Raw genomic sequence first — 12,878 nt, 5'->3', positions numbered from 1 at the left:
TTTACCTTTAGTCAGGTAACTACAAAATAATGTACGTGTGTGCATATGTGTATGTATGTTTACATATCTCTGGTTTCTAAAAATGAGACTTAGTAACTTTTTTAGTTTTGGGAAAACATATATAGATACTAAATACATTTAAAATTTACAGTAAATAAATAAATTATAAATAAAATATTTCCCATTGTTTTACAATTTAAATAGCATTCATTGGGCATTCAGTCTCTGCAATGTAAAGAATATGAAGATGATTTCAAAATATTACAGATTTTATTTCAAAAACCATGCCAATTTTAGTAATTATTTGTATCTGTAAAAATATCTATGTCCCAACCTCCTATCCTGCTCTCGCTTACCAGCAAAGTTGGAAAGCTCTTTAAAATAGCAGGCATTTCCAACTTCTCTAATTCCATATAGTACCCCATACAATTTTCTACATCTACCAAAAAATAAGTAAAACAAGGTGCCTAAAAAAGTAAGAGTAAGTAGCAATAATCTCTAAAATATACATTAGGATTCCAATGGGAATATTTAATGCAAACTGGAACTTTCTTGCTGGTCTGCTACTAACAAAAGCTACTGTGACTGATATTAAATGAATAATATATAAAATGATGTGTGTGGCTGTGTCCAGTGGCTCACACCTGTAATCCAAGCACTATGGGAGGCTGAGGTGGACAGATCACCTGGGGTCAGGAGTTCAAGACCAGCCTGGCCAACATGGTGAAACCCCTTCTCTACTAAAAATACAAAAATTAGCTGGGAGTGGTGTTCTGTGCCTGTAATCCCAGCTACTTGGGAGGCTGAGGTAGGAGAATCACTTGAACCCAGGAGGTGGAGGTTGCAGTGAGACGAGATAGCACCACTGCACTCCAGCCTGGGTGACAGAGCAAGACTCCGTCTCAATCAATCAATCAATCAATCAATAAATACATGTCAAGACAGCTGAATAGGAACAGTTCCGGTCTGTAGCTCCCAGCGTGATCGATGCAGAAGACGGGTGATTTCTGCATTTCCAATGGAGGTACCTGGTTCATCTCATTGGGACTGGTTGGACAGTGGGTACAGCCCACAGAGGGCAAGCTGAAGCAGGGCAGGGAGTCGCCTTACCTGGGAAGCACAAGGGGTCGGAGTATTTCCCTTTTCTAACCAAGGGAAGCCATGACAGACTACCTGAAGAAACGGGACACTCCCCGCCCAAATACTGCGCTTTTCCAAGGTCTTAGCAACCAGCAGACAAGGTGATTCTCTCCCATGCCTGGCATGGCACGTCCTACGTCCATGGAGTCTTGCTCACTGCTAGTGCAGCAGTCTGAGATCCATCTGTGAGGCAGCAGCCTGGCTGAGGGAGGGGCATTCGCAAATGCTGAGGCTTGAGTAGGTAAACAAAGCAGCCAGGAAGCTTGAACTGGGTGGAGCCAACTGCAGCTCAACAAGGCCTACTGCCTCTAGACTCCACCTCTGTGGGCAGGGCATAGCTGAACAAAAGGTAGCAGGCAACTTCTGCAGACTTAAACGTCCCTGTCTGACAGCTCTGAAGAGAGCAGTGGTTCTCCCAGCACAGCGTCTAAGCTCTGAGAAAGGACAGACTGCCTCCTCAAGTGGGTCCCTGACCCCCGTGTAGCCTAACTGGGAGACACCTCCCAGTAGGGGCTGACAGACACCTCATATAGGCAGCTGCCCCTCTGGGATGAAGTTTCCAGAAGAAAGATCAGGTAGCAATATTTGCGTTCTGCAGCCTCCACTGGTGATACCCAGGCAAACAGGGTCTGGAGGAGAACTCCAGCAAACTCCAACAGACCTGCAGCTGAGGGACCTGACTGTTAGAAGGAAAACTGACAAACAGAAAGGAATAGCATCAACATCAACAAAAAGGTAATCTACACCAAAACGCCATCTGTAGGTCACCAACATCAAAGACCAAAGGTAGATAAAACCACAAATATGGGGAGAAACCAGAGCAGAAAAGCTGAAAACTCCAAAAATCAAAACGCCTCTTCTCCTCCAAAGGATCGCAGCTCCTCGCCAACAATGGAATAAAGCTGGATGGAGGCCGGGCGCGGTGGCTCAAGCCTGTAATCCCAGCACTTTGGGAGGCCGAGACGGGTGGATCATGAGGTCAGGAGATCGAGACCATCCTGGCTAACACCGTGAAACCCCGTCTCTACTAAAAAAAATACAAAAAAACTAGCCAGGCGAGGTGGCGGGCGCCTGTAGTCCCAGCTACTCCGGAGGCTGAGGCAGGAGAATGGCATAAACCCGGGAGGCGGAGCTTGCAGTGAGCTGAGATCCGGCCACTGTACTCCAGCCCGGGCTACAGAGCAAGACTCCGTCTCAAAAAAAAAAAAAAAAAAAAAAAAAAAAAAAAGCTGGATGGAGAATAACTTTGACGAGTTGACAGAAGTAGGTTTCAGACATCTACAGAACTTTCCACCCCAAATCAACAGAATATACATTCTTCTCAGCACCACATCACACTTATTCCAAAATTGTCCACACAGTTGGAAGTAAAGCACTCCTCGGCAAATGTAAAAGAACAGAAATCACAACAAACTATCTCTCAGACCACAGTGCAATCAGATTAGAAATCAGGATTAAGAAACTCACTGAAAACCGCACAATTAAATGGAAACTGAACAACCTGCTCCTGAATGACTACTGGGTAAATAACAAAATTAAGGCAGAAATAAAGATGTTCTTTGAAATCAATGAGAACAAAGACACAATGTACCAGAATCTCTGGGACACATTTAAAGTCATGTATAGAGGGAAATTTATAGCACTAAATGTCCACAAGAGAAAGCAGGAAAGATCTAAAATCGACACCCTAACATCACAATTAAAAGAGCTAGAGAAGCAAGAGCAAACACATTCCAAAGCTAGCAGAAGGCAAGAAATAACTAAGATCAGTGCAGAATTGAAAGAGATAGAGACACAAAAAACCCTTCAAAAAATCAATGAATATAGGAGCTGGTTTTTTGAAAAGATAGACAAAATTGATTGACTGCTAGCAAGGCTAATAAGGAAGAAAAGAGAGAAGAATCAAATAGATGCAATGAAAAATGATAAAGGGGATATCACCATCAATCCCACAGAAATGCAAACTACCATCAGAGAAAACTATAAACACCTCTATGCAAATAAACTAGAAAATCTAGAAGAAATGGATAAATTCCTGGACACATACACTCTCCCAAGACTTAACCAGGAAGAAGTTGAATCTCTGAATAGACAAAAACAGGCTCTGAAATTGAGGCAATAATTAATAGCCTACCAACCAAAAAAGGTCCAGGACCAGAAGGATTCACAGCCGAATTCTACCAGAGGTACAAAGTGGAGCTGGTACCACTCCTTCTGAAACTATTCCAATAAGAGAAAAAGAGGGAATCCTCCTTAACTCATTTTATGAGGCCAACATCATCCTGATACCAAAGCCTGGCAGAGACACAACAAAAAAAGAGAATTTTACACCAATATCCCTGATGAACATTGATGCAAAAATCCTCAACACAATACTGGCAAACCAAATCCAGCTGCACATCAAAAAGCTTATCCACCGTGATCAAGTGGGCTTCATTCCTGGGATGCAAGGCTGGTTCAATATATGCAAATCAATAAATGTAATCCATCACATAAACAACCAACAAAAAAAATCACATGACTATCTCAACAGATGCAGAAAAGGCCTTCAACAAAATTCAACAGCCCTTCATGCTAAAAACTCTCAATAAACTAGGTATTGATGGAATGTATCTCAAAATACTAAGAGCTATTTATGACAAACCCACAGCCAATATCATATTGAATGGGCAAAAACTGGAAGCATTCCCTTTGAAAACTGACACAACACAAGGATGCCCTCTCTCACCACTCCTATTCAACATAGTGTTGGAAGTTCTGGCCAGGGCAGTCAGGCAAGGGGAAGAAATAAAGGTATTCAATTAGGAAAAGAGGAGGTCAAGTTGCCCCTGTTTGCAGATGACATGAATGTATATTTAGAAAACCCCATCGTCTCAGCCCAAAATCTCTTTAAGTTGATAAGCGACTTCAGCAAAGTCTCAGGATACAAAATCAATGTGCAAAAAATCACAAGCATTCGTCTACACCAATAACAGACAAACAGAGAGCCAAATCATAAATGAACTTCCATTCACAATTGCTACAAAGAGAATAAAATACCTAGGAATCCAACTTACAAGGGATGTGAAGGACCTCTTCAAGAACTATAAACCATTGCTCAATGAAATAAAAGAGTACACAAACAAATGGAAGAATATTCCATGCTCATGGATAGGAAGAATCAATATCGCGAAAATGGCCATACTGTCCAAAGTAATTTATAGATTCAATGCCATCCCCATTAAGCTACCAATGACTTGCTTCACAGAATTGGAAAAAACTACTTTAAAATTCATATGGAACCAAAAAAGAGCCTGCATTGCCAAGATAATCCTAAGCAAAAACAACAAAGCTAGAGGCATCATGCTACCTGACTTCAGACTATATTATAAGGCTACAGTAACCAAAACAGCATGGTACTCGTACCAAAACAGAGATATAGACCAATGGAACAGAATAGAGGCCTCAAAAATACCACCACACATCTACAATCATCTGATCTTTGACAAACCTGACAAAAACAAGAAATGGGGAAAGGATTCCCTATTTAATAAATGGTGCTGGGAAAACTGGCTAGCCATATGTAGAAAGGTGAAACTGGATCCCTTCCTTACACCTTATACAAAAATTAATTGAAGATGGATTAAAGACTTAAATATTAGACCTAAAACCATCAAAGCCCTAGAAGAAAATCTAGGCAATACCATTCAGGACATAGGCATAGGCAAGGACTTCATGACTAAAACACCAAAAGCAATGACAACAAAAGTCAAAATAGACAAATGGGATCTAATTAAACTAAAGAGCTTCTGCACAGCAAAAGAAGCTACCATCAGAATGAACAGGCAACCGACAGAATGGGAGAAAATTTTTGCAATCTACCCATCTTACAAAGGGCTAATATCCAGAATCTACAAAGAACTCAAAGAAATTTACAAGAAAAAAACAAACAACTCCATCAAAAAGTAGGCAAAGAACACTTCTCAAAACAATCATCTATGCAGCCAACAGACACATGAAAAAATGCTCATCACTGGCCATCGGAGAAATGCAAATCAAAACCACAATGAGATACCATCTCACACCAGTTAGAATGGTTAGAATGGCAATCACTAAAAAGGCAGGAAACAACAGATGCTGGAGAGGATGTGGAGAAATAGGAATGCTTTTACACTGTTGGTGGGAGTATAAATTAGTTCAACCACTGTGGAAGACAGTGTGGCGATTCCTCAAGGATCTAGAACTAGAACTACCATTTGACCCAGCAATCCCATTACTGGGTATACACCCAAAGGATTATAAATCATGCTATTATAAAGACACATGCAGACGTCTGTTTATTGTGGCACTATTCACAACAGCAAAGACTTGGAACCAACCCAAATGTCCATCAATGATAGACTGGATTAAGAAAATGTGGCACATATACACCACAGAATACTACACAGTCATAAAAAAGGATGAGTTCATGTCCTTTGCAGGGACATGGATGAAGCTGGAAACCATCATTCTCAGCAAACTATCACAAGGACAGAAAACCAAACACTGCATATTCTCACTCATAGGTGGGGATTGAACAATGAGAACACTTGGATACAGGGTGGGGAACATCACACACCGGGGCTTGTCGTGGGGTGGGGGGCTGGGGGAGGGATAGCCTTAGGAGAAATACCTAATGTAAATGATGAGTTGATGGGTACAGCACACCAATATGGCACATGTATACCTATGTATCAAACCTGCATGTTGTGCACATGTACCCTGGAACTTAAAGTATAATTTAAAAAGGAAGAAAAATAAAAAATAGAAAAATAAAAAAAATGATGTGTGTAATACTTTATTTAAGGGTAAGCTTGAACTTCCATCCCATGATAGAAAATAAGTTAACAGTACGTGGTTGGATGCCATTCAGTTTCTTAATGTTGTTTTCCTTATTACCAGTTGTCTTTATGTTCAGCTATTTTAACATGAATATTTCTAGGAATCTATCCCAAATAAAAGGGCTATGCACATCTTTGGTATAAAGCATTTCACAAATTGTGTTCCAAAAAGCAATAATTCTGTGAGATATTAATAACAGAGGTTTCACAAAACACACACACTCATTTCACATGGTCAATTTGGAGAATGCCATGTTACAAGTTAAACAGGCTTTTTCTTCCCCTCCCTTTCAGGACTTCTATTTGTTTCACATGTTAACACACATGTACATATCTTAGAGAAAGAACTTATATCAGTATTTGGTCTTTTCCCAACATATTGATTACAGAACCTCTTTAATTGTAAAATTAAAGTGTTCATGCAGGCAGAAGAGGTAGCGAGCCATTTTAAAAATTCTAAATTTAGTAAAAGTTTAGGATATAGTAAATTGTCCGCTTAAATTTTAGTAAATTTTATGAACAATTTACAATTCACTAATTTGCTATTTCTATGGTAACTTATATGTATGCTTACAATTTACAATTCATTAATTTGCTATTTCTATGGTAACTTACATGTATGCTTATTTCAATCACTTCAGTTCTAAAAATTAAAAATAAATTCTAGATAAATTTATTTTTTCTTATTTTATTATTTCTGTAATAAGTCATATTCAAGTTGAACTGGAAATATGAGTATCTTACCATATTCCTCTGCCACATTTTGCAAAGTTTCTTGCCTACTTGGTTAAATAAAATTGACCATATTCTTTAAATCTACAAAAATGAGTTTAAACACCAAAACATCTTTAATTAAAAGAATATAATACAATACTCTTTAAATAGTACACATACATGCTGTATATATAAAGCCAGTAATAATTTATAATAATTATTGGATAAAGACTTCAAAGGGTTAACTATTTTTTTTCTATGTCAGTCTAGTCTATGTTTCCAGGACTCTCAGAGAGTTAACAGGGTGAGTCTCATCTATAAATATTTACTCTTCATGACAATCTAAAAATAACCATCTGCAACTATTTAAATTTAAATTCAGAAAGGTTTATTTTTTAGGAGTTTTTCATCCTTAAAAATATAAGAAAGCAGGAATTCTTCTTTTTAAAATACCATGTGCTGTGAAGTCCAGTTTGTAATAATGTCCATTGTACATCACTACAAATATCAGTAAAACAAAGTTGAAAACTACTTTCCATACCTGCCTAAATTTTGCACGGGCCTCTTTCTCTTTCATTCTTCCATGGGCAACTAAGTAATCAAATACTTCACCTGAATCAGAAAGGTAAAGCAGGTAGTAAAATATACATAGATTTTTGGTTAACAATATATGCAATGTCAAGTTTTTTCCTTGTTTATAAAGAAACTTTTGGCCCACAATTTTCTGCTAGTTTATGTAAGTTACAAACTAATACATGAATAGAAAAAAGGAAAAAATTACATATAAAATTGAGTATCTGCAGCAGTTTGTGATTTAGCAAAACTCTTTAAAAAATAAGTCATAAAAACACAACCAAGAAACTTGCTTTCTGCTTTCAAGTATTATGTAAAAATACAGTCAACTCTTTATTATTCATTCTAGTAAAGGGAAGCCACAGCCTGGGAAATCAAAAATTAAATTTGGCTTTGTATTTGGGGCCTACATTTCAAACAAAACGATTACGTGTTTTTTGTTGGATTGCTCTTTTAAATTCTCCCTGTCACGTAGCCTGGATAAAATTCCATCTCACTACTTCCATCCACATTGATTTCTTTCTTTCTTTTCCTATACTCTGTGTTTATTCTCACTCTACTCATTTCATACATTTCAGTAGTTAGCCACAAATTATCCAGAATTAAATCTTTTGTGTGTGTATCTCTATTACCCCAGATGAACTGTAAATTGCTTGAACATCATCATAATATCTGTACTTAATTTGCATCTTCATCTCCATGGCAGAACACAAAGTGGATAGATAAATGTTTGGTGAAATAATTTAAAAATAACTAGAAGCCGTAGAAATTTTCTACTAGATCCATTACTTTACATGTCTGTAAGTTTTTCTCCTTTTTCTCTAGTTAGTAATAGCTTAAAACTAAATTAAACTTGAGACACAATTTAAAAAATAAAATATCTTAGTATAAGAGTTAAATTTATTTTTGTGTCCTTATAATTTGTACCATATAGATATCCATGTATATTAAAAACTCACAAAATGGCTTCAAGTGTTCTTGTAAAGTATAGCAAAGTGGTAAAAACAAAAACTCAGACTTTAGAATCAGACCAATTTTGGTATGAATTTTGTTTTAGCCCTAAGTACTACTGAAAGACATTATTAGGAAGATTTCTTAAGTTCATTAAGACTCAGTTTCTACCTACTGCCTACACACATGGTTGTTGTAAGTATTAAATGAAATAATGCATGTGCTTAGCACAGCAACTGGCATATAGTAAGCACTCAATAAATGGCATTTCTGTACCTAGGTATACAGATACATTATATATATATATATATGCAATATCAATCCTAGGATATAAATAAAATATTAAAAACCAAATATGTAATGAATGTATGTCACATGAAACTAATACATCTACAATGTTAGACAGCATATTATATAATATTAAGCATATTTAAGTGATTAAATGGGATGATGAGAACAGAGAAATGAATGGATGCTCTAGTTGACTCATCATAGTAGTTAATTCTAGATACGTGGTAATAGTTGTTAATTCTAGTTAACCCATCACAGTAGTTAATTCTAGATATGTGAGTTTAGGCTGGGAAAGATATATACAAGAGTTCGAAAAATTTGGATCTACTCTTAAGTACTGCCTAGAATACACTTACCCCAGATATTTACATGACATAATCCTGTACTTATCATATATTGTTTGTGTATGATTTACTTCCCCAACTAGAATGTAAGCGTCTTGAGGGCAGGGACTTTGTCTTTGCTCACTCATGTATTCCCAGCACCTAGAACATTACCTGATATATGGTAAGCATTTTATAAATGTTGTTTGAATGAACAAAAGAAAGAATAAACATATCATTTCACAGTAGTCCTGAAACCTACTTTTAATAGGCTCCTTTGGATTAAACATGGTTCAAAATAAAAAAAAAAAAAGATGTATTTGATTTTCTAATCACTGAAAATTTTCATTCCATTAGTGAACCAGAATCAACTCTTGGCAAAGAGGCAGTTGTCTGACTTAATTCTTATTCACATTACCTTTCTAGTGTACACGTCAGGTTTGATCCTAAACCAACTAGAAATTTCAGAGGAAAAATATTCAGTGTTTTATTTTCCAGAGTCACCTTGCCATTTATGGATTAAAAAGGCAAGAAAATGATTCTAGATTTACTGTCACAGAACCATGATGGTTTTTGTCACAGAATCACTAACTTGCAAAACTCAAAGAAAACCTATTGCAGGAATCAGAATTTAATGAGACTAGCTGGTATGGTCTGAATTCCTGTACCCATTTCTCTACACTACTCCCCACTGTGCCTCCCAAATATGCTACTGAAGGAGAGTGGTGAAGGCCTTACATGCTCTTACTCTAGCCATTACTCCCCTTCATTAGCACCAATAGAGAGTTGACTGTACTTACCATTAACCGTTAAGTCAGTACACATATTAATATTAACACAGTCTTGCAGTGGGCCTTTATAAAAACATAAGGGTGTCTACAGAATTTTAGCAGTCTATAATAATTTCCCAAATCAAAGTGGATCTAGCTCCTTTCTCTAAACTTTACATCACTAAAAGGAAGAAAAGAGTCTAACTAAACTAAAAATAATATTCGGGGTTCCTATGCGACAGATTATTACAGCAATCTAACTGAAGGACATAAAAATAAAGAAGTAGTTCATTATGTGGTATTTGTAGATTCATTACTTTTATTATAGATACACATTTTATGCAAATTTACATGGTTGTTTTAATATAATTTTTAAAAGCCTATCATAATAAACATTAATGATAGATTTTCAAGTTAAGTAAAAGAACCTACACTGAAATATTTTTTCAGGTTACAAAAGCTTTGCCAAAAAAAAAAAAAAGGACTAAAATATTCAATCTGTATAAACAACTGCAAACGCAATTAAATATATTAACATCTATAGTAAAGCTTTTTAGAAATACGAGGCCAGGTGCAGTGGCTCACGCCTGTAACCCCAGCACTTCAGGAGGCCGAGGTGGGCAGATCATGAGGTCAGGAGATACAGACCATCCTGGCGAACACAGTGAAAACCCATCTCTACTAAAAATACAAAAAAATTAGCCAGGCATGGTGGCAGGCACCTGCAGCTCCAGCTAGTTGGGAGGCTGAGGTAGCAGAACGGAGTGAACCCAGGAAGCAGAGCTTACAGTGAGCTGAGATCGCGCCACTGCACTCCAGCCTGGGCAACAGAACAAGACTCCGTCTCAAAAAAAAAAAAAAAAAGAAATACGAGATAGTACAAATATAGCTTAGTTGCTACAGACTAGATAAATCCTTTTTATTCTAGTTCACATAAAATCTGAATCACCACTAAAATTATAAATTTCATTAGCTAAGAGCTCAATATAAGTTCAACACTAAGTTTTTCTATCGATTAGCAAAAAATCAATCAGCCAAATAATTTCAGATGCCTTCTTTCTTCTTCAGTTGCTTAAATCCTGAGCCCTTAAAACCTCCCTTTAAGTATTCTTTATTTTTACTTATTAAATGATTAATTCCATAAATTTTCAACCCATTTCTGAGAAAGTGAAGTCCTAAGTCTAAGAGAAAAGTGATTCTGAGCTGACGTATTTCTCGTTTAAGGGAAAGTGCAGGAGATGAAGGTGATTTTCTATTATATATCAGTGTTTAAAAATCATTCCTTTTTTTGACATCATGATAGTCAAAACATATGTGATATTCTACTACAAATGCATCTTGCTATCTCCCTGTCAACTCAGTCCTCTAACATGTAAAATATATAGATCAATACTTGTTTAAATGGAAACATTTAATTCATTTTATGAATTATCTTGGAAAGGCATATATATTGAGAATCTGTCATATGTGAACAATCAGTGAAATAAACACCTGACCTAGAACAAGCTTTTATTACAGATTTTATTAAATACATTCTGTACTTGAGCGCTGCTGATAGCCAAGAGTTTCTAATCATGATATGATAGAATAAAATTTAGATAAGAGAATCAATACATTTATAAGATGACAATACAAATTTAACTTTTCAAAAAATGTCCCTAAGTAAACTGTAAATAAGCCAAAAATTCCACTTATAATAATGTAGGATCAAAAGGTCTTAAAAGTAAACACTGAATTTTTCTTAAGATGTAATTTGAAGGCATTTAAATAAAACAATAGATTCATTAACAACACTGAAGACATAAATGTTATAATGAACCCTTAAGTGTTAATATTTCTGTATGTCTCAGCAAAGAGAACTTTTCAATCACCCTCATTCTTACCCCCACTCGCGTATTCCATGACTAAATAGAGAGTCTTCTCTGTTTCAATAACTTCAAACAATTTTACTGAAAAAAAAATTAGAGATATAACTCTATAACTGTTAGCACAGATTGAATATGCTTTAAGAAAATCTAAGGCAATACTAAACTAGTAGAAAACTTGACTATTTACTAAACATTATTAATCACAATTTTAAGTTCAAAAAGTCTCTCAAAGATTATTACTCCTATGACAGAAAACTACTTACCACAAAGTGATTTAGAACCAACTTTTTAAGTTGAAAAAGTTAAATTTCTAGGATTAAAAAGCCATTACTTTTTCAATAAGGTAATAAAAGGAACTATTAAAATCAGAAAAATAGAATTTTAAACTGAAGTTTAAAAAGAGACTATGTTATATTACGGTGAGCAATTATAAAATGTTAAACAATCTTTGGTACAGAAACAAAAGAATTTCTGTATTTCTGTCATATAATAGAAGTTTCTGGTTAGAAAAACTACCAAATTATCAAATTTATGTAGTTGAAAGTCACCACAAATAAGCACTTTAACAACTATATACAGTAAGATTTTTAAATGTGCAAAAAAAAAAAGTGTTTTAAAAAAACAGATTTTAAAAAGATTTTACTTCTCACAATCAAATGATTTCATATAATATCTAATCAATAAGTTTATTTGTAAAGATGGGGAGAAATCAGAACTTACTGAAAAATTTTACTAAAATTGAAATCAACTTATTTTCTTTAAAATGCAGTTATTTTGCCTGTAAACTATGATCAAACCCAAGTGCATAGTATCAAAATATTTGAAAGTCATTTTTTTTTTTTTAAATAAATACCTAAATGACCTGCAATCTCACTTAAGAGACTTTTTTTTTTTTTTTTTTTTTTTTTTTTTTTTTGAGACAGGGTCTCTGTTGCTTAGGCTGGAGTGCAGTGGTGCGATCTTGGCTCGCTGCAACCTCCACCTCCCTGGCTCAAGTAATCCTCCCACCTCAACCTTCTGAGTAGCTGGGCCTACAGGTGTGCACCATCACGCCTGGCTAATTTTTGTATTTTTTTTTTTTTTTTTTTTTTTGTTGAGACAGAGTTTTGCCATGTTGCCCAGGGTGGTCTCAAACTCCTGAACTGGGGCAATCCACCTGCCTCAGCCTCCCAAAGTGCTGGGATTACAGGCATAAGCCACGATGCCCAGCCAGAAAGACATTTTCTTCTTTTAAATTTGGAGACATTTAATCAGGAAATTAAAAAAAAATTGTATGCATTAATTCCAAATGGTATCAATTATTTTAGTGGAGAGCAGAAGATAGCAAGGTAGCAGAAAACAGCAATCTGTAGCTTCCAGTTAGCTTCTTTGTAATCTATTTTTACCCAA

General features: G+C 35.7%; 1 protein-coding gene across 16 annotated transcripts in view; it reads right to left on the bottom strand.

Moving 5' to 3' along the window:
- MARK1 (microtubule affinity regulating kinase 1) overlaps positions 1–12,878 on the bottom strand; it is a 143,930-nt gene that overhangs the window by 53,010 nt on the left and 78,042 nt on the right. For all 16 annotated transcript variants that reach the window (XM_065542096.2, XM_065542103.2, XM_074036688.1 and 13 more), the window contains 2 exons: positions 11,505–11,570; positions 7,255–7,325 (listed from right to left, as the gene is read on the bottom strand). In XM_065542096.2, coding sequence (XP_065398168.1) covers positions 7,255–7,325; positions 11,505–11,570 — 137 coding nt within the window. The remainder of the gene's footprint in view (positions 1–7,254; positions 7,326–11,504; positions 11,571–12,878) is intronic.

The sequence above is a fragment of the Macaca fascicularis genome, chromosome 1 (genome assembly GCF_037993035.2).
Source record: "Macaca fascicularis isolate 582-1 chromosome 1, T2T-MFA8v1.1".
NCBI classification, from domain to species: Eukaryota; Metazoa; Chordata; class Mammalia; order Primates; family Cercopithecidae; genus Macaca; species Macaca fascicularis.
This window is presented reverse-complemented; position numbering and strand designations above follow the sequence as displayed.